The following is a 26,079-nucleotide window of genomic DNA, read 5'->3' as shown; positions in this document are numbered from 1 at the left end:
CAGTTTAAATAAATTTAGAGCTAGGAAACAATAAATTAGCAACTGTTAGAGTCTAGCCATTTGGTTACTCATCTTTCATATGCACACATTCTACACACATTTGAATTCTTACATGTCAACAAATAGTTTCACACTTCCACTGAAAATAACATAGCTATCAATTTATAAATAAGCTGCTCTTTCAACACAAGGAAATGCAAATCACAATAGTGACATATCAATTGATAATTATATTACTGTTTTCCAAATTCAGCTGCATTTCTGCCGACTATTCTGTTTACTAGATACTAAAGTTAACTTCTATCAACTTGAATAAAAAAGAAAATCAAAATGAAAAGAGGAAAATAGAAAGTGGCATTAAAAAGGAAACACGTAGATCTGAGTGTGGCGCTCACACCTATAATCTTGGCTACTCAGGAGGCTGAGATTTGAGGATTGCAGTCCAAAGCCAGTGCAAGTAGGAAAGTCCATGAGACTTTTATCTCCAATTAATTTTTTTAAAAGCAATTATAGGCTGGGCGCCAGTGGCTCATGCCTGTAATCCTAGCTACTCAGGAGGCTGAGATCTGAGGATTGCCTGTTCAAAGCCAGCCCAGGCAGGAAAAGTCCGTGAGACACTTATCGCCAATAAACCACTCAGAAAAGTGGTTTATTGTGGTGCTGTGGTTCAAGTGGTAGAACTATAGCCTTGAGCTGAAGAGCTGAGGGACAGTGCCCAGGCCCAGAGTTCAGGCCCCATGACCGGCCAAAAAAAAAAAAAAAAGAAAAAAAGCAATTACAACTAAGAAAAAAAAGCCCAAGTGTAGCTGTAGCCCAAGTGAATTAATAGCTATTGCGCACAGCCCTCTCTTTCTAAAATGCAAGGAAGACAAGAGATGGAAAAATACGTTCAAATGCATGGTTTTACCAAGAATTCCCTTTGAGACTTGATATGACAGCTTACTCTGCCAGCCAGAGGCTTCCATTGATGAAATGCAGTCTGTAGTCCCAAGTCTGAATGCATTTTCTGTGATATATATATATATATATATATTCATATTTCAAGTGTGTTAGAGTAGAACTGTAAAGAGTTTGTTTCTCTGTAATGAAATCATGATTTATGTGACTAGACTCAGCCATATTGCTTCCTTTTAAATTTGATTAAAATGATTTCTTGAAGAAGGACACACATATATTACTTTCATCGGCATCCTAATGTATACCCTTTCCTAGATAAGTGAATGGCATTCATCTGTTTCACCTGTCTTCCTTCCCCTTCCTCTTTTCTTTTCCCTCCTTCTCTGTCCTCCCAACAAATCTGTAGGCACATCCATCTGATCCCTCATCACTCTCACTGGATGGTAAATAACTCCTGCAGGGCACGGGCCATGTGTTATTCATCTCTGTTACTCTTCCTACATGTGGCATGCAGTTGGAGCACAGAAAATGTTTGTTCCCTTTAATTAGATTGAGGAACTATGGTTTGGAGAAGGGCATCTGTGTGTTCATTTTGTGAGCTTTCCCTGAATGATTACTGTTTACACTGGATGCTGGGTACAGAGAAATAAATGAGGGATTGCTGTTGATCTCACAGAGCTCATACTTTGGGAGAAAAGTAGACAGAAAGTATGAGGAAGAGAATCACTGCTGTAGAAGAGATGGACTGAGGAAAGCTGGAAGAAGTTGGGTAAGGTAGTGGGAAACCAAGGAGAAGGAGCAATTAAAAAAGAAGAAGAGTTGTGGACACTAGATGCTCACGCCTGTAATCCTAGCCTCTCAGGAGGCTGAGATCTGAGGATCCAGGTCTGAAGGACAGGAAAGTCCATGAGACTCTTGTCTCTAATTAACCACCAAAGGAAAAAAAAAAGCCAGAAGTCGTGCTGTGGCTCAAGTAGTAAAGTACTAGCCTTTAGCACAAAAGCTCAGGGACAGGGTCCAGGCCCTGAGTTCAAGCCCCAGAACAAGAGAGAGGGAGTGGTAGGGAGTAAATGTAACAAATGAAGACATAGTGTAGGGTCAAGAAAGAGTATTTTTAAAAATTATTTTGTTTTATTTTTGTGCATGCATCAGTACTGGGACTTGAACCAAGAACCTTGATGCTCTCCCTTACCGCTTTGCTTAAGGCTGATATTCTATCTCTTGAGCTATAGCTAACAAATTAGAGATGAGAGTTCATGGACTCTCCTGCCCCGGCTGGCTTCAAACCTTGATCCTCAGAGCTCAGCCTCCTGAGTAGCTAGAATTACAGATGTGAGCCACCAGCACCAATGTTGAAATAGTCAACTTGCGTGTATGTGTGTATGTGAATGCATGCGTGCGTGCGTGCGTGCATGCGTGTGTGTGTGTGTGTGTGTGTGTGTGTGTGTGTGTGCCCTGACTCTAAGGCTTGAAACTCGGGGCCTTGTGCTGTCACTTGGCTTTTTCTGCTGAAGGCAAGAGCTCTACATTTGAACCATGCCTCCAGGTCCCATTTATGTATTTGCTTTCACTTATGTCTAAGATGGAGATGACTCAGGGACTGGGGGATGGTGGGAGGGAGGAGGAAGAGGCCGAGGCCTCCGCTGAGACTGGAGGCTGTGTATGTGAAGGACAAGGCTGAGGAGAAGACACTTGGGAGGGAACATGAGATCCAGGCACCCAGGAAGGCATGAGCAAGACCACCTTCCTACTGCACTGAGGACGAAGGAGGAGAGAGGAGCGGAAGTGCATGTGCAGAGGCTTCTGGGCGCTAGAGGTGCTGCTTGGCAGTGGGGATGCGGCCAGGGGCCTTTGTCCTGGATGACTTCTCCGGGGTAAATTCGCAGGACAGTCTGTCAGGACTAACAGGAGGTAGAATGGCTGATGACAAGACAGGAACGGTTGATCCTGAGGGAGCACTTGGTGTTTGACAAGCACCATTTAATGCCCACAACACACCACAGCATGGTTAGAATCATCATTCTTAGTGTAAAGATGAGGAAACGGGATGAAGAAAATTGACCAGCCAGACTCACACCCCACTCATTCAGACCTGGGGACTTGAACCACAAATGATGTGTTCCACCTTCTGAAGTTAGAGAGGAGGTTTAGGGACAGTAACCAGAGCCAGGATAAGATTAGCACTGGACAAATACGAAAATCAGGCCTGGAAGATGTTCAAGATGGTGAGCTCATAATGACATCCAACTGATCTTTCCTCTTTTGTTCCAGATTGTATCAGATCTGTTTCAAGCAGATGACCTTATAGGATGTATTTTAGTGTAATTCCTGAGATCTTTCTTTCTTTGTGTTGGAAACCATTTAAGCCTCTTTCTTCAATGACTATTAATTCACATTTGTTTTCTTAACCTATAGAATCTTGTTTGTAATTTTCTAAGCAGTTGTTGAGAAATGTGTTTCACCTATGGCTTTAAATTGCAAGAGTTTCAGCAACAGTCAGGAATTAGTTTTCAACTGTGTACAAATCAGCCTCTCTCTGTCTGTCTCTGTCTCTGTCTTTCTCTCTCTCTCTCTCTCTTTCTCCACCAACCCACCCTCTTCTCTTTCTCTTTAGTAGTCCAAATAGAAAGCAAACTGGGAATTAATTCTGGTCTTGAAAAAAATCTAAGTAGGGGTTTTATTTAGTCACTCACAACATTTCTGGTGCATATAAGTAGTGAACATATGTCTTGGAGACCAAACTCTCCCCAGCACTTTAAGGACACTGGGAGGAAGGCTTTTGTATAAAGCAAGCACATAGAGCGGAGTGCAATGAGAAGATTCTGCCTGTAGGGCATTAGAATTGGGGAAGCCATTTGAAAGACACAACAAAGGCACAAAAAGCAGACACATCCCGAGCAAGGGCTGCTGTATAGATCTAGCGCCTAGACACAATAATGGGATCGATGTCTTGGGAAGAGAGAAGACCTGGGAGCCACTCCCCGTAGCCGGTGGGTAACATGCCCGATTCACTGTCAGAGTGACTTTAGACATCAGCTTGATGGAGCAGGGAGAGAAGGCTACTGCTGGGGTTCACTGGCTTAGGGGCATGCACCACAATGATAAATGGGGAGATCTGGGCTCACCGTGGCTCATCACAATCGCCCCCAGCAGCTTCACGGATGGGCTGTTCAAATTACTGAAAAGAGCCACAGAGAAAGTGCTGGTTTCACCTTTTGGAAGATTCTGAAATCTAGACTTCTCTTGGTTACTAAGGGAGATGAAGCACACAGCCTGGTTCCAGAAAGACTTGCTCCTGTCCCAGCTGATCTCTTTCTGTTATTTCTGTGCCCACTTCCCTTAAGCGTAAAATAAAAATAAATCCAGGAGCCAATGGCTATAATTCTAGCTACTGAGGAGGCCAAGATCTGAGGATTGCGGTTCAAAGCTAGCCTGGGCAGGAAAGTTCATGAGACTCTTATCTCCAATAAACCACCAGAAAATGGGAAGTAGCGCTGTGGCTCAAGTGGCAGAGTGCTGGCCTTGAGCTGAAGAGCTGAGGGACAGCGCCCAGGGCCAGAGTTCAAGCCCCATGACTGACAAGATAGAAAGAAAGAAAGAAAGAAAGAAAGAAAGAAAGAAAGAAAGAAAGAAAGAAAGAAAGAAAGAAAGAAAGAAAGAAAGAAAGAAAGAAAATAAAAATGAAGCGTGTGGTATATGTGTTTGTGAAACATACACAATGTCACCATGCTAAGCAATGGATGCTCATGTTGCTGGCATGGCTGAGCCAAGCCCACCGCACCCTTCCTGCCACTCTTCCTCAGCTAGTACAGCATTCTGTGGACATTGGATCTTGTCCCACAGGTCATAGGATATTCCCTCCCCCGCCTTTCTCTTCTGTTTTTCTCTTTTCTTCTTTTCCTTCTACTTCTTCTTCCTTCCTTCTGTCCTTCCCTTCTTCCTTCCTCCCTCCCTCCCTCCCTCCCTTCCTTTCTTTCTCTCTTTTCCTCTCCTCCCCTCCCTTCCCCTCCCCTTCTTTCCCCTTCCCTCCTCTCCCCTCCTCTCCCTTCCTCTCCTCTCCTCTCCTGTATGGATGCTGGTACTTGAACTGGGCACGGTTCCATTGCATTTTCACTCAGAGCTGGCACTTGTGCCACAGCTCCATTTCCAAGCTTTTCACTGGAGATGAATCCCATAGACTTTGCTGCTCAGTCAGGCTTCAAACCATGACCCTCAGATCTCAGCCACCTGAGCCACTGTGACAGGTAGGTTACAGGTTTCTTTAAAAAAAAAATCATTGTTATTTCAAAGGTGATCTGCAAGGGGGTTTTATATGTCATGTAATGAGTGTATTTCTTTTTGGACAATGTTACCCCTTCCCTCCCTCTCTCAGGTGGACAGACTTCATTAGCTGAAGCCTCTCCAGACAAAAAGCCCTGGTGAAGTGCTGTTTCTTTTCTCCCATTGTTTCCAACCTCTGATCACAGAGTCAATACCAGATGATTGCATGTCTGGCTCCTCTTGCTTCTGGCATAGGGAGACGACTACAGATGTGTCATCAGTCATGTTAGTGAGTCCGATGCAGGGGCTGGAAAGATGGGGCTGGGCTGGCATGCTGCTTAACTCCCATCGACATCATTTATTGATTTCTTTGTAATTTCACACTGCATCCATCTATCAGCAGATCTTGTTGGTTTATCTCCAGAAACCCTAATCAGTCCAGCCTGCGTGCATGCCTCTCCTGCTGTACATTTCTTGTACTTCCACACAAGCCACAGCCTCTCCAGGTCCCGCTGGCTTCTCTGCTTCTGTCTCCACCCAATTGGAGTCAGTTCTCCATACCAAGACCGGAGTGAGCTTGTGAAAACGGGCTTCAGAGCACCATGCTCCGGGTGCCCAAATTCCCCAGTGCTTCCCCGAATAATCGGGATAAAGTCCATGGCGTGCCAAGCCGCCGGGTCTGCTCTGGCTCCTCAATGCCCCGTTTTCTCATTTCAGGATATTGCATCTCCTTACCTCTGACTTCCTTTTTCTGCCACAGTGAGCCCTTCCCTGACCTCCCTATTCAAAGCGTCCTCTGTCCCCTGTTTCCCATCTCCATTTTAATTAATTAATTAATTAATTTTGCTGGTAGGGGGGTTTGAAATCGTGACCTTGCACTTATTAGTGCTGGTATGTTTTACAGCCTGAACTGCGCCTCCAGTCCTGCTTTTTGCTGGTTAGAATAGAGTCTTACCTAAGCCAAGGTGTCCTGCCCGAGGTCTGCCAATGTAACTGCTCCGCTCCTTCCCAGGATCACAGGCATCATCCTGCCGTCCATAGAGACGGAAACATGCAGACTTTTCTTTCCTTGAATTTGGATCCTTCTATTATCAGCCTCTTAAGTAGCTAGGCTTACAGGGTATGAGACAATGGCATTTAACTCCTTTTTAAACTTCGTAAATATGGCACTCTTTAAAAAACATATTTGGTCTGTTCACTTGTTTATTTTTTTATGGTAGTGGAGTTTGGCTGTTGTTTAAGTCTGTCTTCCCCTTAAGGAGGTAAACCTCATTTTTAAAATGGTGGCTCACGCCTGTATTCCTAGCTTCTCAGGAGGCTGAGATCTGAGGATCATGGTTCAAAGCCAGCCTGGGCAGGAAAGTCTGTGAGACTCTTATCTCCAATAAACCACCAGAAAACCAAAATGGCACAGTGGCTCAAGTGGTAGAGCCTTGAGTTGAAGAGCTGAGGGGCAATACCCAGGCCCAGAGTTCAAGCCCCACGTCTGGAAAAAAAAAAATGTTACCTTCACTGTTGTCATTGATACTTAGCCTGGGCCTGGGTATGCGGCAATGTTCAAATATTTATGGCTGGAAAAAGAAAGGAATGGATGTGACAGGAGCAGGGAAGGGTATAAAATGAGAGGTGAGAAGTGAATAAGGCTCTCTCTCTCTTCTTTTAAAGTGCTCCCAGCTGAACAGAGGAGCTGAACATTGGTAACAAACAAGCAAGACATTCGTAGGAGTTGAGGAGGAGATGTCCAAAGGTCTTCTAGGGAAAGGCCATGCGTTGAGGCCTTTCATCCACTGACATTAGTAGAACAGGCTCTTGTGGCTTCAGGATTTATCTTGATATGAGCAAGGCAGACACAGGCATCTCTGAGAACACAGCACAAGATGTCTGTGCTGTAAACTAGAAGCTGCAATGCAACTGCAGAGTCCAGGCAAGGTGTGCTTCATGAACTTGACAGATAGATCTGCCAGCCTCCCCCTCCTCCCCACCAGGAGAGAGAAAACAGTAATGGAATGGAATGTCGCTATCAAGAATACGCCACACACAGTGGTGTGATCGCATGGCTCGTGGCTGGAAGGCTGCATGTATACGAATGGAAAATGCTTAGTAATTTTGTCATCTAAATGTTTTCATAGTGTTTCTCAAGGTGGACATTTTGCACGATGATATTGATTTGAGCTGTTCATTTGTACGCAAATAGAGTATGAATAGCAAGAAACTAGACAAAGAAATTCAGCCTACAAATGAATTCAAATCACATAGCAATGAGTAGAATTCCATTAACCTTTTTAGACTCTCCTTTTATCAAATAAATAGTACGCTATAACTTAGACTAGCGTTTTTAAAATGTTCATAGAAGCAGCAGAAATATATTTCACCATAAATCTTCATAATTTCTTTCATGGAATACCTAAGAGATAGTTTCTGGTGGCTCTGTTTGGAGAAGATAGTGATGAGTTAGACTCTGATTTCCTCGTTCTACAAGCTCCCTGACTGTAGTAGAGTACATCAATCTTGTCATCGAGGGTTATGTTGTCAGTTGGCCGAAATGAAGTGCCCATTATTTTATTTTATTTTACTTTTTTACTTTATTGTGCCACTTCTAGGGCTTGCACTCATAGCTTGGGTGCTACCCCTGAGCTTCTTTTGCTCAAGGCTTGAGCTCCATTTCCAGCTTTTTTTTCTGGTGGTTCATTGGAGATAAAAGTGGTACTGGTTTCTGAACTTGGGGCCTCAAGCTTTCTAGTCATGAGGCTGAGCCACAACCCAGTTCTTTTTGCTTTGGTTATTTTTGAGGTGGGGTCTCACATCTTCCTTGGAGTTGGTCTGCACCTCCATCCTCCTATTAACCCCTGCACAGAGCTATGTACCATTTTACCCAGCTTATTAATTGAGATGGGGTAAATCTCACTAGCTTTTTTCCTGGGTTGGCCTCAAACTGTGATCCTCCCAATCTCTGCCTCCGGAGTAACTAGAATTATGCCCTGTAGAATTTCTTCATCTGTTGAAAGAGACTGGCCTAAAGTCAGACTTATCATGTAAGAATATACATGTTTAGTGCTAGAGGGTGGCAGAGCTATTGAAGAACAGAGAGGTTCATGTCCAGCACATTTTCTTTCCATCACAACACTGGGCAAAAAGAAAAAGGAGGGGAAAGAGTATTGAAGATTAAGTATCCAGCCCAGTATCATTGTGCAAATTCTTATCTGCATATGGGTATGAGATGTGAAAGGCCAGACAGCAAAAATGTTTTGCCTAAAACAGTAAGAACACAGAGCCCTCACCGCTAACTGGGTGATTTTTTAATATAATTTTCTTGAGAAAAGCTTCTCTGATGACAAGAGAGTATAAATAATAAACTATAATAATAATAATATAATAAACTATAACAGAGGCCAGGTTTTCTGACTGAGAATTCTATTGCATTGTATCATTATGCCATGTTTACTAAACAATGAATGGTAAGAGAGAGAGAGAGAGAGAGAGAGAGAGAGAGAGAGAGAGAGAGAGAGAGAGAGAGAGAGAAAGACACTGCACAGAAAACTAAAGTCTCCTCCTGAAACGCACCTCCAGGTTCTTTCCTTATTCCTTCTCTACAGGTAACTATGGTCATGGTCTTAATATATGTCCCTACATGTAGCGTTGAGTGAAAATATTGGGGTCAACAACCTTTGACCATTAAACTTTTAGTGGATATTTAAGGCAGCATAACAGATCAACTGATCTACTGGTAGAGTGGTTGGCTATACAACTCAATTCTTTTCCTTCTTTTTTTTTTTTTTTTTCCTGGGCCTGGGGCTTGAACTCTGGGCCTGAGCTTGAACACTGTCCCTGAGCTTCTTTTTCTCAAGGCTAGTGCTCTACCACCACTTCTGACTTTTTCTTAGTTTATTGGAGATAAGAGTCTCACTGGCTTTCCTGTGTGGGGCTGACTTTTGATGCGATCCTCAGATCTCAGCCTCCTGAGTAGTTAGGATTACAGACATGAACCACCTACACCTGGCTTATGCAATGCAATTTCCATTCTTTAGATTTCCCTGAGTTGTGAACAGGGTCATCATATGCTCTCTCTGAGAGACCACCATGTTGGTATTAAGGTGTATTAAAGAATAAACATTTTACATCTTTTTTCTCAGACTCCTAATTGGAGATAAGCCCATGAGAGAGTTATAAAATGTACAGTTCAGGCTTTGAAAATGCACTGGAGAAACGGCCATTCACTGAGAAATGGTCATTTCCCAGCCACTGGTGGCAAGGAGCTAAGTGGCGGTGGGTGGCCCTCCGTCAGCTCTCGGTGGGTTTTTGACATGTAAAGGATGTGAGAGGTTTTAGTACTTTCAGGGGATGTGGAAAATACATTTTTATTGTTCTTCTTCATGGACGGGGAAGCTTTGCAAAGCTGTTTTATTTTGAGAGTGCTTGGTGTGGTGAATGAAGATCTTTTCTTCTTCATTAACAAAGGGAAGGACACAACACAGCCTTCTTAGCCCGAAGCCTGAAGAATGAAATCACAGAGAGATGAAAAGCTGGAGACACAAGGGGACTGGGCATAGGAAGATAGGGTGTTTGTTTCAGAAAGAACCATGTTTTTCTAGCCTTTGAGACAACAGAAAATTATCTTAGTCTCAGCTAAAAAAAACAATATTCATTTTTGTAGTCAAGTTTACTAAAAAAGTGGTATTTTGGTGCACTGTTTATATGTTAGAAGATGAATTTCCTTCCCTGTTAATTTCTTTTGTTGTCATGGGTTCTCTTGTGGTTAAATTCAATGGAGAACATCTTCAGCGTTTTTCAAGGCAGAGAGAGACTTTGATACGTCCTAGTAGATACTTGACATTTATATGTTAAGGGCCATGATAATCTTTGATGCTACACACAACAATTCTAATTAGGTTACTTATATAATAAAATTGGCATCTTTTCTACCATGTCAAGCTTGAGTCTTAGGAGCTAGTCTGTTATTTTCCTTCCCATTAATATCTTGTAAATGTGTATTTCCAAGGTTGTTGGTCCCTATATAATTTCACAATTAGTTCTTAGAACCCAGAGGGATTAAACCAATTTTTAAAATCTTGATTTGGTTTATCTAGAGTTGTCTATATCAAATACACCTACACAGAACTTTCATTCCTGTTGCTTTATAGTTCAGGGCAGTTGCCTTACAAGAGGATCTTAGAATTCACAGAATGTTTTGGTTTTTTTTGGGGGGGGGTCTGGTCATGGGGCCTGAACTCTGGGCCTGGGCACTGTCCCTCAGCTCTTCAGCTCAAGGCTAGCACTCTGCCACTTGAGCCACAGCACCACTTCTGGCTTTTTTCTTATATAGTGCTGAGGAATCAAACCCAGGGCCTTGAGCATGCAAGGCTAGTGCTCTACCACTGAGCCACCTTCCCAGCCCTCACAGAATGTTTTAAGTTGCTTCAGTGGTCTTAACTTGGTGAACCACTAACACAGATAAACAGACAGAATTAAGTCCATAGGATTGCATGAAATCTATGAGACCAGTGAGTTTCTCCAGATTCTATTTATGACAATCTTTCCCTTAACATTTTTAAAATTATTTTTAAGTAGTTGTTCAAAGAGGTTTCAATTCAACATGCCAGTTTAGACACTCTCTTTATGCTACGATGAGTAAAGTTTGCAATTGTTTTCTATTTCTCCATTTATCTTGAAGCCTATACTGCTGGACATAAACTTATCCACGAGCGGAAAATACCCATGTCTAGTTTTTGACATATCTTCAAGTAGGGTTTCAATTCAATATGTCAGTTTGTGATCAATATGCATCACAGTCTATGTCACCACTTCCGTTCGTCTCCCTGATCGCTCGTCCAACATCATTCATCCTTTCCATTTTCCTAGTTCTGTTTTACTAATTGGCCATTCTGAATAGATGTAAGGCAGTTCTGGATTTCATTACCGGCTTGAGCTTATTACAGGCTTACTTTCTAGAGTTGCTGAGTAACTTTATTTTGGGATTGTGAGAACCAGGCTGTCCATTTTGGCTTGCATGATTCATGCAAGTCAAACAAATAGTAGAAACCAATGCCAGGTGTGTTATTTCAGTTTCATGTCCCTCTGGAGTTTACTGACCTGGGGCATTCTTGTGGTTTGTTTTGCGGGGGGTGGGGGACTGGAGGGAGTCGGAAGTGGGTGGAGGTATCCTCAATGTGCACACCACAAGTAAAACTGCTGCTGCCACTGGATCTGTGTTTGTCACACATAATTTTGTGTCCTTTGTCTGTCCCACTATTCTCTTTTCTAAAAAGTAAATTAAACTGGCCCCAGTGGTTCACATCTGCCGTCGTAGCTACTCAGAATGGTGAGATCTAAGGTATTCTGTGTGAAGCCAGTCCAGGCAAGGAAGTCTATAAAAAACTGAAAATGGAGCTTTGGCTCAAGTGGTAGAGTACCAGCCTTGAGCAAAACTACTAAGGGACAGTGCCCAGCCCCTAACTCAAGCCCCAGTATTGGCACAAAAAGAGAAAATTAGGTACAACCAAGGTCAAAGTCATGGCCAAGATTTCTTATCTGTGAGTTTTAGCCAGGGCATAGGTCTGTTTAATGTTAAATAATTCCTCCTTGATGAGCCAGCTAGAGGTTGAGGAATGTTGTAAGGAGGTGAACTCGATGGTAAACCTCACCTAAGAACAAAACGATGTCACCCACCCTCTGCCGAAGGAGTCCTGGGATGAGAAATGCATTCTTGTGTCCCTACTCGCTTCTCCCAAGCACCTTCCACACGTCAGCTTTTCTGTTTGTCTCTCATTGTGCTCCTCTCGTTGAAGGCAAGAGAGTTGTGAATGTGTGTTGCACATGGGAATACTGGACTCATTATACTTATTTCATTGTGTGGCTGCAAGACCTCAGTCAGTAAAAGAGCTTCACCATAATGCAAGCGTCATAGTCAGGACTTGTCAGAAACAGTCCAGCAAGTCTGTCCTATTCATGGCTTTATTATGCATGACTTTAACGAAGTGAAGTTAAAAAAAATTGAAAGCATCAAAAGAAAATTTAAAAATAAAGCCAGACACCAGCAGCTAATGCTTATAATGCTAGCTACTCAGGAGTCTGAGATCTGAGAATTTGAAGACATTTGGCCACTTTGAACCTAAACTAATAGCAATTTCCTCTGGCTCCTTTAATTGCTAAAGTTGGATCATTTGGTATAGATTTGTTGTTTAATTTACTTTTAAAAGTGTTATGTTACAGGGATTCCTTCTATTCATTAAATATTTTCACTATATAACTTTAATTGTACAATGTTCTGATGTCAAAGTATATCTTTTTCCCCCACTAGTCCCATTATTACTAGAAAATTAGGTTGCTTCTGGGTTTTATGATCATGAAGTATGCTGAGACAAACGTCCTTTCAGAGCGTGCAGTATGATAGTGAAGGACACCCACTTGGGGGACAGGAGGGCTGCGCTTAATTCTTCACTACTTGTATAATGTGGATCTCAGTTGCTTAGTCTATAAAATAAGAGCAGTACCTTCTCCATAGGCTCACTCAGAGTTAATCCATCGCAAATGCTTAGAACATAATGGTGAACACAGCTAAGTATTATTGAGGAGGTAAGCACTTAGGTATTATGAAATGCTTTGGTCTTTACAAACATAAGCTTTGTAAGCTCATTTCTTTTGGAAAAAAAATCTTCAAAAAGAGAATTCCAGGTAAAAGGCTCTTGATACACATAGCCAGAGCAAACTCTACAAAGACTAGCAATTTTGTCTCCTGTCAAACTGCATAAGTGCACTGCTTTCCACAAAATTAGAAGGGCTACGGTGTCATTATATCAGTCTCAACACCATGAACATCCTATTTGTGGATGACAGGACACAAATTTTCACAGTTTAACAATGTTGAAATCAGTATATGTCCAACCACTATTGTCAAGTAAATGACTGTCATAATGTGTTTATTGACTATAGCTGGAATCAGAAAAGAGTATAAATGTGTGCCAATGTCTGTGATAATTTCATTTGCATGATCTGAAACAGGCAAACATATATAAAAACTGTGATCTAAATGCAAACTGAGAGGCAAGCAAAGTAGATAGTATTATTTACAAAGATAATGTCGGGTCTCAAAACTGACCCTGAAGGCTGAGTGCCAATGGTTCATGTCCATAATCTTAGCTACTCAGGCAGCTGAGAGCTGAGGATAGTGGTTCAAAGCCAGTTCAGGCAGGAGAGTCCATGAGATTCTTATCACCATTAAACAACAAAAACCAGAAATGGAGTTGTGGTTCAAGGGGTAGAGCACCTGCCTCAAGAGGAAAAGCTAAGAGATAGTGCCAGGGACCTGAGTTCAAGCCTCAGTATTGGCGTACACACACACACACACACACACACACACACACACACACACACACACACACACACACACACACACACACACACACACACACACACACACACACACTGTGCCTGAAGGACAGAAGTTCTTCAGCTTCATTTGGAAGATTGGAGAGGACAGATGGAGGGAGCTAGAAGTAGTGATAGTAGAGTCCTACTATCTTGTTCTGAGTCTATACCTTTTATCTGCTCCCTTTTTTCCATGCACACAGCTAAAGAAGACAACAAAGCCCAAGATGCAGTTCATGGACCTTTAGGTCACTGTTGTATCATTCTTGCAAATGTAATACTTCCCATAGGCTCTGCCCCCATACACCCATGGTTAACTATCTTCATGGTTTTCTCATTGTACCTAGTCCATACCCTTACCTTACTGCTTACTCCACAGCATTTCATACCTACCATTGTGTTGTCAGTCATCACGAAGCCAAATCCTCCAGGAAGTGTGTTCTCTGTTGTTCATCTTTGAACTCCAAGTCTGATGTTCAACTGAACGAATTACAGTATGGAACCCCAGAAGGCAGCCCATCTTTCCTGGGGTTATTGGATGTTCCAGCCACAAGAGTTCCAAATATGAGCTCCTGATTCTGAAAGAAATTCTTTACTAGTTTATACTGGGGCTGGAAGCATGGCTTATCTACTGGTGATGTTCATGGTAGTTTTAAATTCCTTTTATTTCCAAATGATTATGAGAGCTTGTTAGAGCAAGCTGTCTTTGCCTGTCTGAGAGCCTCGTTGGGCTGTCTACTCTGACATCTGCACAAATGAGGTCATGTAGCACCTAGGAGTCGATTCCCAGTGGTTAGCACATGAATAGCCGAAACCAGTCACTACCAGTGTTCAGATTCCTTTAATCTGAAATACAATTTTGTTACTCTACTTTTTAATGTTTTCCTATTAGGATGCTAAAACTATTCCTATGTTAATGACATTATTTTTCAAGTGTCAGTGGTAGTAACCAACCACTCACTTTCTCTTAGACAGTGGAACTCTTTCCCTTTGAGATTAAAGTGTTAAGAATAAGATGCCACCCGTTTTCATTTAAAGCCTCCCCAAACTCTCTGCTCAAATGTGGTGCTTCAACAGAGGCAAACCGGTCAAATTCTGCACTAAACATAACAAACAACTTCTGAGTCTTGTCTAGACAAAGTCATTGTACCCTAGAACTTGCAGGACTCAGGGAAGAAAGCTGGCTTTTGTGCTGCAGACTGTGTAACTTGGATGCTTTTAAGAATGAGTATGTTGAAGTAGCCAGCTGTGACAAGCGAAAGAAGGCAAAGCAGTCCCTGTAATGTCTGACACCCAGGCTCGGGGTCCTTACTTATCTGACTTCCCACATATTTATCTAGAAACTTGTCTATGTCCATGATGTTTTCCCAGAGCACTCATGTTCAGACACAGTATTTGCATTGTGAGATCCATGTATCAGTGGCCTTCCATAGGAAAGAACAGCCCAAAGCCGGGAGCTGTCACTTCAAAGCATACCACAGTGGTGAGATACAGCCCGGAAATGAACCATGTCAGCAGAATATCATTTCTTTAGAATCCTAAAACCCTTCTCTTTTTGCTGATAATTATCAGTGTGTGTTATAGACACATTCTGAGCATAATGGGATCGTTTAAGATTTTAAGGTCTTCCTCCTTCTCTTCCTCCCTTTCCCTCCACCCCCCTCCTCTTCCTTCCCTGCTCTGTTTTTGTCTAATCCCAAAATGATAGATTTGGTCTCTGCTTGCTTTTCTAGAAGCTGTTGGTAGGGTTTAGAAAAGGCTCATAAAAAAAGAGGGGGCCGGCTCTGTTATTTCCATGTCTCTGGTTCTTTCTACCTCTCCTCTGTTTTTTGGTTGTTTTGAGTTTTGTGGGTTTTGTTTTTTTGTTTTTTGTTTTTGTCAGTTATGGGACTTGAAATCAAGGCTTGGGCACTGTCCCTGAGCTTTTCTGCTGAAGCCTAGCATTCTTCAACTTGAGCCACAGCTCCACTTCCAGCTTTTTGTGGTTAATTAGACATAAGAGTCTCAGAGACTGGTTTTAAACCGTGATCCTCAGGTCTCAGCTTCGGGAGTAGCTAGGATTACAGGCATGAGCTACCAGCACCCAGCTTCTTTCTACTACTCTTCTGTTTTTATAAAACAGATTTTATAAAACAGATTCTGATCCTGGCACTGGTGATTCATGCCTATAATCCTAGCTACTCAAGAGGCTGAGATCTAAGGATTATTTTACAAGCCAGCTAGGTCAGGAAAGGTCTGCAAGACTCCTATCTCCAATAAAGCTGGAAATGGCCCTGTGGCTTAAATGGTAGAGAGCTAGCCTTGAGAAAAAGAATGGAAACTTTGAGAAAGTTCAGCGGAGATGAGCAGAAATGAACAAACTGATAGAAAAGAAGTAAAAGTATTAAGGTTGCAGTATGTAGACTATAACTTCTTAACACTCTAGATCACAAGAGTTACAATCCTCAAAAAATAATTCTGTGTCAAACTATCCATAGACAATAAAAGAAACAACCGACAGGAATAACAATTAAGCTTAATTCTCATTTTGCAATCACCATCTAATCTTATTTTTATGAAAGAAGATTATGAGTTCTTAGGTGATTGCTTTCTAGATCTGCTTTAAGTTCAATAATTCTCTCTCATTGCTTTTAATTCTGTTAAAGTGTGTTTATTAAAATACTAATGAGAGCAAAGCCATACTGATTAAATATAGAATTATTCATTTAAACCTTTTGGTATTTTGAAAGTAGAGGTAGATTCTAACACTGGGAGATGTTGGTATCGAGGATTGGACACCTGAGCTTAGTGTGATTCTACCATTTAAGCCATAACCTGAGTCCTTTTAAGTTTTAATTTGTTCTTCAAACAGGATCTCATGCTCTTATCCTCGGCCTCAGATTGTATCCCTTCATTTCTGCCACCCAAGTCAGTGGGATTATAGATGTAAGCCACCACTTGAAATAAGTTGCTTGCTATGTACCTAAAGTTTTTTTTTACAGTAGCTATTTGAAATCTGCTGAATTTACAAAAAGTTTAATGAAACAACTTTTTTAAAAAGGCATAAATGCAATTTATCCCAAGAGCTCTAAGTAGGGTGTATTTTCCCTAGTGGTTTTATGGCATCTAATAAATAAATAAATGTACTGTTGGCCAGGAAATATCTTTTGAGATCTGTTGTCAGCCTTTGAGAATTTTTAGGATTTTCTTTCTAATTCACAGTTTTTTGCACCCATCCCTCCTTTTCCCTGCAAGTCGGGCTTGAATTTCACCTTTCATCTGCCCTTGTCTTAGCTGGCTGTGTGTGTCTATTCTCTTTCTTCTTGTTTTCCTTCTTCAGCTTAGGATTGTCCTACTTTTTAAAAAATAGGTCAGTAAATTTGAAGATGTTAGTCTGTTTCCCCCAGTCTTTTCTTCTGGAAGTAATCAGAGTGACTCGGTCACACACGTTTTGCTTGATCTCTTGAATGTAGACCCAGTTTTCCCCCTAGAAGAACCTAGTCTGTAGCAGCCCGACCTGCCCGGCTCCTGAGTCCCTGTCACGGCTGGGTTCTGGCCTCTGTTACTGACTGAACTGTAGCTTCACCCCTACTGCCTCTCACCAGCAGCCTCTTCCTGCTCTTTCCCATCCTTTCTGGGAGAGAAAGAAATCTTCCCCTCCCTCCCTTTCTTAAAACCCTTCCCTTCCAAACCCTGGTCCACAGGCTGTGATTCACACGGTTCCCTGAGCACAGAACTCCCTGTGGGTCCTTCCTGATGCCTGATGCCGCCTCCCCTCCTCCCCAGTGTCCTCCCCAGCGTCCTCCCCTGGCCGGCCCCCACCCTTGGGCAGGCTCTCGCACCTCCAGCCTGGGCTTAGGGAGCTGGAGTGGCGGGGCTTAGGTAAAGGGGTGAAGAGGAGGCGGGGGGCGGGGGGAAGGGGGAGGGCAGGCCCAGCCCATTTGGTGTCCTCGTGGTTTGGTGGTAGAACACAGGTGTGGCGCTAAGGGATAGTTTTGAGGGGCTGGCCAGCCTCTCCCTGTGGAGGAAGCTGGCTCTGAACCCCACCCGGATCCACACCCCAACTCTGATGCCCCCTGTGTCAATGTCTCCACCCCCAGCCTGCGACCCTGGCCTCGATCTCCATCCCCAGCCCATGACCCTGACCTCTGTCTCTGTCCCCAGCCTGCGACGGCGACCACTGGGGCCCGCACTGCAGCAGCCGGTGCCAGTGCCGGAACGGCGCGCGCTGCAACCCCATCACGGGCGCGTGCCACTGCGCGGCGGGCTTCCGCGGCTGGCGCTGCGAGGAGCGCTGCGAGCCGGGCTCCTACGGCGACGACTGCCGGCAACGGTGCCAGTGCCAGAACGGGGCCACCTGCGACCACGCCACCGGGGCGTGCCGCTGCCCGCCGGGCTTCGCTGGAGCCTTGTGAGTGAGCGCCGCGCCCGGCCCGCGCGCTTGGGCCCCGCCGTGCGCCCAGGGCGCAGGGCAGCGGCCGGGCCGCCCGGGGGTCGGGGCCCGATCAGGGGGTGTCGGGGCACACTTGAGTTCCTGCACAATCACATGCGCATCGTGCTGTGGCTGGTGAGCAGGCCGGCTTGGGTTCAACCATTATTATTAAGTGGAGAAAACTGGGTGTGTTCAGGACCTCAGGAAAAGAGCCAGACAGGAAGATGGCACCCACTGTCCATGAAAACAGCCTAACGAGATTGTGGACACTTAAGTTGCTTTGTGAATAAAGACGTACAGGTATCATCAGAGCCACGACTTCATCCACACTACTTTGTAGGAAGGGCATTGGCGGGTTTGCTTCTATTAGCAGACATTATAAAAGGCAGAATTTGCAGGGGAAAAAAAGTTAAAGAGAGAAAAATCTAGTTCCCTTACTGAGAAAATTATACTTGTAAATCACAGAACTAATACTTGGGGGGAAATGTAGCTGATTAGGTAAATACATCCTGCCTGCCGTGTTAATGCCTGTAAAGTAGAGCTAAGGGGAAAACTGCATTAGCCTAGAAAGCCCTAATTTTAGAAGAATAGATGATCATCTCAAACTGTTTAATTGTTAATATTGTTTTGATGGGTTTTTCATCAAGGCCCCAATTGAATAGGACTTGGGGGGAAGTGTGGAGCAATTTCCCAGGAGAGCAAAAAGACTAGGCTTTGCTGGGCCATATGTGGTTCACACCTCAGCCTAGCTACTCAAACAGCTGAGATCTAAGGACTGTAGTTCACAGCCAGCCCAGTCAGGAAAGTCCATGCGACTCTGATCTCCACCAGACTACTCAGAAGCCAGAAGTGGTGTTGTAGCTGAAGTGATAGAGTGGTAGAGCACAAAGAGGCCTAGAGACAGTACCCAGGTCCTGAGTTCAAGCCCCTGGACAGGGTGGGCGTGGGGGGGGGAGATAAGGCTTAGAGGAAATAGAGTTATTTGGAGATGAGAAGTCTGATAATTGATGATAAATATGTGCAAATTTCTATCTTGGAGGCTAGAGCACACACACAAAGCAAAGTAACACACATAGAAAGTTCCTTTTGTCAGTGGATACATGACCATTCTTCTTTGATGCTCTCAGATAGGACAAATGGTTCATCAACAACAGGACTGCATGGCCCCTCAAAGACACTTCTAGGCAATACGATGTGTGCTTTTCGTGTTAATTAAATGAATAGTTACTGGGTTAGGAAACGTGTAATATAGGGTCCCTGGTGCTGTTGTGTATGAACCTAAGAATCATGTGACAGAGTAAATGATGGTATCCTTTGTCATCCTTCTTAATCCCTTAGCTGTGAGGACCTTTGTCCCCCTGGGAAGCATGGTCCACAGTGTGAGCAGAGATGTCCTTGCCAAAATGGGGGAGTGTGTCACCATGTCACTGGAGAATGCTCTTGCCCTTCTGGCTGGATGGTAAGTTTCCCCCCTCCTGCCCTCACCCCCCTCCCCGGCCCCCGCCCAGAGTCATACATTCCAAGACACTTCAGGTGAAGTAGCTGCAGTGGTAAGAGATTCCCAAACTGCAAGTACTAAGCCCTTGAAAACTAGCATCCTTCAGTGGAGAGAAGACAGAACGTGATCTTCTCCTGGCGCATTAATTGCAGTAAGGACCCTCATGTGTGCTGGCCCATGCACCCTGCCTTTCTTTTGAGGACAAAAGAAAGAAGCAAATTACCTGGTTTCCCAGATGACCGGTAGAGTTGATAGACACTGGGTGTATTTGAGAATCATTTGCATCATTGTATCTGTGGATTGCTGTTGTGCTTTGAGAACATTATTCTCCACACACAAGTGTTACGTGAAAGAAAGTTATCCAGTCACGTAAGTGTGGAGACGCTTTAAGGAAAACCGAGTATAGCAAATATTATAGAATGTCTCAGAACCCATTGGATCTTAATATAAGAAACTATAACTCACTGTCCTTCCCACACATAAACTAGGATTTCATAGTCTTAGTGCAACATAAAACACACCATGTTAAAGCATTACTAAATGGACTTCTCTAAAATCAGAAAATAACGTTGGTTCTTATCTTTCTGGCTTGCTTTGTGCATCTGTATATATAAGGGAAGAGGTGGGAACCACCAATGTCTATTTCTTTCACTTCAATCTACTTAAGAGAAGCTTAGTTCATCATCTTCTCCCTCCATGGGGTATTGGAGTTCCTGCAGAAGTTCAAGTGACAGCTTAGTAATCAGATCTGCCCAGGATTCTTCTGTTCTCTTCGGGCTTCACTTTTCCAAGGCTTTGACCTACGAATAGCCAACCCACTTTCCTTCACCTCCATGTCCTCTGATCCTCCATTCTTCTGAACACTACTTCATCATAACATTTCTTCCTCCTTTTCCCCTTGTAAGGAGAACTGGAGTCAGTTTCCAGTTTCCAGGATTCTTGGGAAGTAAGAGAGTGTTCAAGAAGTCAAGGGTACAATGAATATATCAGAACCCAAACGAAGATCAGAAACGGTGATTTTGTGAGAGTCTGATGTGAGAATCAAAGCATGGGCGACTCTAAAGGTAAAGGAAGAAGGAGACTTGTTTCGTTCTTGAGGATGAAAGGGAGCTGTGGAGAAGCACTGGATGAGGTCCAGCAGTTCAGCAAAGTTAAAATTACTAAATCTAATCTTGGCATGTCCCTTGTAAAGGCTTTCTATTTCTCTTGTTCCTCTTCTACTTCCTTACTCCCTCTGCCGTTTTTTTTTTTTTTTTTTTTTTTTGGGTGGTACTGAGGTTTGAACTCAGAGATTTGTACTTGAGAGCTAGATAGCTACTTGACCACTGAAGCCATGCTTCTCAGCTCTTATTAGCTTTAGACATTTCCTTTGACAGACTCTTGCACTTTTTATCCTGGGAAGATCTCAGACTGAGATCTTCCTACCTATGCTTCTTGTATAGCTGGGATTGTGGGAGTATACCATTATGCCAGGTCTTCTGTTTTTTTAATTATCTGAGTGAATTCTAATACTTCTTAACTACTTCTTCCTTCTTATACTGTCAACATTTGCCAGTCCTGGTCCTTGATTGGTCCTCTTCATGAGAAGTATTTTTACTAGTGTGTCAGTGTCCAGAGAGCTCTGTACTCTGGGTGAGGAACTGTCAGTGCTTTAGGACTTCAGAGTAAATGTCCGTGGAGTTGCTTCATGGTGAGGCTGAAGATGTTTCCTGGGGTGGTTGTGACATGGGTCAATGAGTCCAGCAGGCAGACGATGCACCCCTCCACACACGGCGGGAGCCCGTTCTCCACCTCTTCCTCCCGGCTCTGGGTCTTCACAGATCTCTCTGCATGAATACTTGATGTCGCCTTTTCCTTCTGTGTGTATCTGGCTTTCAGCTTGTGTATCTTATTTTTTCAACATACTATTCACGCTATCATTTTAGGTGCTTTTTCAAAGGACAAGCACATGTTCTTTGAATATACACACACCTGCTCACACATGTGCACACACACATCCTTTAATGAATAGAAAGCATTTCCCTTGAAGCCACTTGTTCACATGAAGTCTTATTCATACACAGTGTCTCGACACTATCGCTGGGTTTATAAAGGCCCTGTGAGACAGAACTTGCATCAGATGTGCTCACCACACACTGACCCCTGGCTAGTTGTTCCTTTAGTTGTATTTTCCCTTATATGTAGTATATGCTATGCCGTATTGGAATGGTGAGACTAGAGCTTTTCTGCTCTCTGCTCTCCCATTCATTGCCTTGTAAACTAACCAGGGACTTTTATTTTATTTTTCATTCTCAGTGCTCAGCACTAGGCCTGGCACATTGATGGTTTTCCATTGAGCACTAATGTGGACCATCTTTCAAAGGCTTTTTTCAGCTCCAGGAGTCTGTGGAAGAACTTTCCCTGTTTGCAGATAGCTAGAAACCACCAGAGGAGACTTAATTAGCTCACCAACTGCCTCTGTGAGTAGCCAGTAGTTAGAGGAAATGTATTTCCTATGGTATCCAGAATAAACATTTACAAAACCATCTGCTGTTCACTAGCCTCCAATTTCAGAGTGCTCACAGTCTGCCTTTTAGGTTTTTAAGAGAGCGGCAGCAAAGCAACACATTCTGACAGTAAAAAAACAGAATTATGTTATGTGGGATATGTTGTTTTCTCTAATTGTAACTCCAATAAATACCTCCAATAAACATCTCCATTACTACTATAACTCCAATAAGTCAAAAGCTACAATTGCAAGTTATGTAACTAAGTGAAGTAAAAAAAAAGTAGCTTATTTCATTGATTTATTGATTCAGTATCTTATTCTAATCTACATAGGATCAAAATAAATAGCATGACTTCACCAGACAAGATGGACAACTTCTTGAGAAATGTCCAAGTTATTCTCTTGAGGTTCCTCCCCAGGAAATAAGGTTTCCTATTGATTGAGCACAGAAATGCCTATCGAACCTCTTTATGAGGTTCAAGTCTCTTTATTTATTGAATCTCTTTAATTTTTCTGAAATAAATACCTAGATTGATTCCTAGGGAACTATTTCTTTTTTTTTCTTTTTTTCTTTTTTGGGTCCGGTCGTGGGGCCTGAACTCTGGGCCTGGGTGCTGTCCCTCAGCTCTTCAGCTCAAGGCTAGCACTCTACCACTTGAGCCACAGCACCACTTCCGGCTTTTTTCTTTTTGCTTATGTGGTGCTGAGGAATTGAACCCAGGGCCTCAGGCATGCAAGGAAAGCGCTCTGCCACTGAGCCACCTTCCCAACCCCTAGGGAACTATTTCTTAGAGATGGGTATTGATAATTCAGGTATACAAAATTTCACTTATGTTCCACTTTAAGAAATGAAGCCAATGATAAAATTTTTGCTGATATTTTAAAGTTTAATTTTCTTGTCAAGGTGATACACAGAGGGGTTACAGTTACATTGGTAAGGTAGTGAGTACATTTCCTGTCAAACATTGTTACCCCCTCCCTAGTTTTTCTCCCACTTCCCCTCTCTCTCTGGTTTTTTTTTTTTTTTTTTTTTTTTTTCTGGAACATATGGTGAAGCATTTGGAGATATCCTTTACACCAGATGTTGCTATTCATGTGAAGGATGTTCAGTAAGGATAGTTGACTTATTGTCATGTAAGACACAAGGAAGAATGCTTAGGAAGATTTATAAATTCCTTAGGTTGCCATACTCAGTAATGGTATCTTAGGCTTCAGTTTTTAATATGGACTTTTCTTATGACTGCTGATCTGCTATGTTGAATGTCTCCTAAGATTTGAGCCTACCAAGTAAATAAGTCTGTTTAAAAAGTTGTGACTTTTCTTCTAAAATGATCAACACTCTACATGTTCTATGTTTCCCTTAATCTACAGTTCCTGCAGCCCTGTTCCCAGACACTCTGGTCCTTTCCGATTCCTCTCTTTTCCTCCCCTTCCCTCACTCTTTCTCTGGCTCGGGGCCCATCTAATTTTCCAAGTCTCTTTGAATGCAGGGCACCGTGTGTGGTCAGCCTTGCCCTGAGGGTCGCTTTGGAAAGAACTGTTCCCAAGAATGTCAGTGCCATAATGGAGGGACATGCGATCCTGCCACAGGCCAATGTCACTGCAGTCCAGGATACACGGGGGAACGGTAAGGCATGCTCTTGTATTTCTCTGACCATTTTTAATGGCAGGAAGGGACATTTGGAAGGCCCAGGGGCATGGTCAGGACCATGCATCTACAGCTGCAGAAGCATCTGCAAAGTCTTGGTGTGTCTGAAAGATTCTATACACATTTGATGTATAGAAACTGAGTCCCAGACAGCAGAGATAAGTTGAAGATGCTAGAGAACACATCACAAGATGACTGCAGAATGTCAGACATTCGTAGCCTGTGGTGAATGTATCATTCTGAAAACGTTGATCACTTCAGAATACCAACTACATTTTAACTATTTGTGGATAGATTAACTTTCAAATGGAATGTATACTCCGGTACCTGTAGAAAGCACAGTTGCCTTCTTGTGATTCAGCATGGTGTGAAGAATATCTATCAGTCATCATACTTTACTGTGTTGGTAGAAGAGGATCTCTGCTGGATGTTGGGTAAATGGCTGTGTGTGCACATGTGGTTCTGCAGCTTTCTGTGTTAGAAGGTTTGTAGCTTTCTGTGTTAGAAGGTTACATATCACATGCTCATCCTATTTCTTCTACTTTTCTGTATGTCCTGAAAGACAAGGTAACCAAATTCATTGAATATAAGTATAAAACTATATAAGAGATTTGAGGGGCATTGAGTATAATGATTATAAACAAAGATTTGGGAACCTAGGTTTAGACCAATGTGCACATAGAACTTTCCTCATTGGGCCAACTCAATTAATAATCCGACTTTCCTTCATGGCCGTGAGAAAAGTAAGTTAGTACATAACAGCCTAGGAATAGTCCTGGAGTGTATGTGTCTAGCTATCATCATCTTTTAATGGTTTCTATGAACTATATACGTATCAATGATTATCCAGTTAAATCATATCTATGAACAATATAGAGTTAACTATCATTTTCTCTTTCTTTTTTGGGGGGGAGTATTGGTATCAAGGCTTGAACTGTGTACTTCACATTTGTACTCAGCTTTCTTGGTGCTCTGCCACATTAGCCACACCTCCAGTCCAAATTTTGCTGGTTGATTGGCGATGGAGTCTGTCACTCAGGTTGGCTTTAAGCTGTAATCCTCAGGTCTCAGCTCCTGAGTAGCTCGGAGTACAGGCATGGGCTACCAGTGCTTGGCTCCTTTAATGACTTTTTAGCAATCGCTGTGAACTAAAATTCTTTTCACAGTTTTCCCTATTTTTTTGTTTCCAAAATTCTGGTTCAATTTTATTACATTCAATATGATATTCTAGGGTTTGGTTTTCCCCGCAAATTAGTCATTGTTATACGCTCATCAAGTTTGTTTCCAAGAAATGTACAATTAAAAAAAATTATTTTCAGGGCTGGGAAGGTGGCTCAGTGGTAGAGTGCTTGCCTTGCATGCATGAGGCCCTGGGTTCGATTCCTCAGCACCACATAAGCAGAAAAAGCCAGAAGTGGCACTGTGGCTCAAGTGGTAGAGTGCTAGCCTTGAGCTGAAGAGCTGAGGGACAGCGCCCAGGCCCAGAGCTCAGGCCCCATGACTGGCAAAAAAAAAAAAAAAATTATTTTCAGCTTCTAGCTAGGTGTTTTGTGATAAAGAAAAAAAATGCTTTCAAATATTTACTTTTCTGCCATAATTTCCAACAGCATTCCAGCTTTTTTTTTTGGAGGGGGTCAGTCGCGGGGCCTGAAATCTGGGTTTGGGCGCTGTCCCTGAGCTCTTCAGCTCAAGGTTACCACTCTACCACAGTGCCACTTCCAGCTTTTTCTGCTTATGTGGTGCTGAGGAATTGAACCCAGGACCTCATGCATGCAAGGCAAGCACTTTACCACTGAGCCACCTTCCCAGCCCTCCTGCTTATTTTTAGTAAATACTAGAATTATTTAGTTTTGCAATCATATCAGCTGCCAATAATGATAAGTCATTTCTCAATACTTATAATGACTGTTTCATTTACTTACATTATTACATTATGCTGAACCTCTGAAACGATCTTGACAAGTAGAGATTGATACAAGAATTCCTTAGTCATAATTTTATTAGAAATGGCATTGATATATCTTATTTTTTATTAAGGTTTTTTGTTAGTACCATCCATTTAATCTTTATATGTATATGCTGGTCGTCTGGCCTGAAGTCAGGGCCTAGGTACCGTTCCTGAGCTTTTTTGCTCCAGGCGAGTATTCTACCACTTCAGCCACAGTTCCACTTCTGGCTTTTTTTTATTGTTCACTGGAGATAAGAGTTTCACAGACTTTCCAACCTGGGCCGGCTTCGAACCACAATCTGCAGATCCCAGCCTGCTGAGCAACTGGGCTTACAGGCCACTGACACCAGGCATCTATCCACTTAATTAAAGATCTTTCTTTGACTCTTTTACTAATATGATTATATCTATTCCTTTAATTCTCTGATGTATGGATTATTGGTACCATTAGTTTACGGTGTTTACGATCTCTAATTGGGCTTCTCAGCATGTTTGGGTGACCACCAGTGGGGTTTTGTTTTGGACTGGTGGGGCTGTCACATGACCTTTAAATTGCAGTAAAATAGAT

At 42.9% G+C, this 26,079-nt stretch overlaps 1 protein-coding gene across 1 annotated transcript in view; it reads left to right on the top strand.

Annotated features, from left to right (window-relative positions):
- Window positions 1–26,079, top strand: part of Megf10 (multiple EGF like domains 10) — a 136,779-nt gene that overhangs the window by 62,569 nt on the left and 48,131 nt on the right. The window contains exons 6-8 of the mRNA XM_070034489.1: window positions 17,662–17,908; window positions 19,268–19,388; window positions 23,406–23,542. Coding sequence (XP_069890590.1) covers window positions 17,662–17,908; window positions 19,268–19,388; window positions 23,406–23,542 — 505 coding nt within the window. The remainder of the gene's footprint in view (window positions 1–17,661; window positions 17,909–19,267; window positions 19,389–23,405; window positions 23,543–26,079) is intronic.

Source organism: Dipodomys merriami, unplaced genomic scaffold (genome assembly GCF_024711535.1).
Source record: "Dipodomys merriami isolate MVZ:Mamm:240054 unplaced genomic scaffold, mDipMer1.0.p SCAF_24, whole genome shotgun sequence".
NCBI classification, from domain to species: domain Eukaryota; kingdom Metazoa; phylum Chordata; class Mammalia; order Rodentia; family Heteromyidae; genus Dipodomys; species Dipodomys merriami.
The sequence above is the reverse complement of the archived record's forward strand: the minus strand, read 5'-3'. Positions and strand labels throughout refer to the sequence as shown.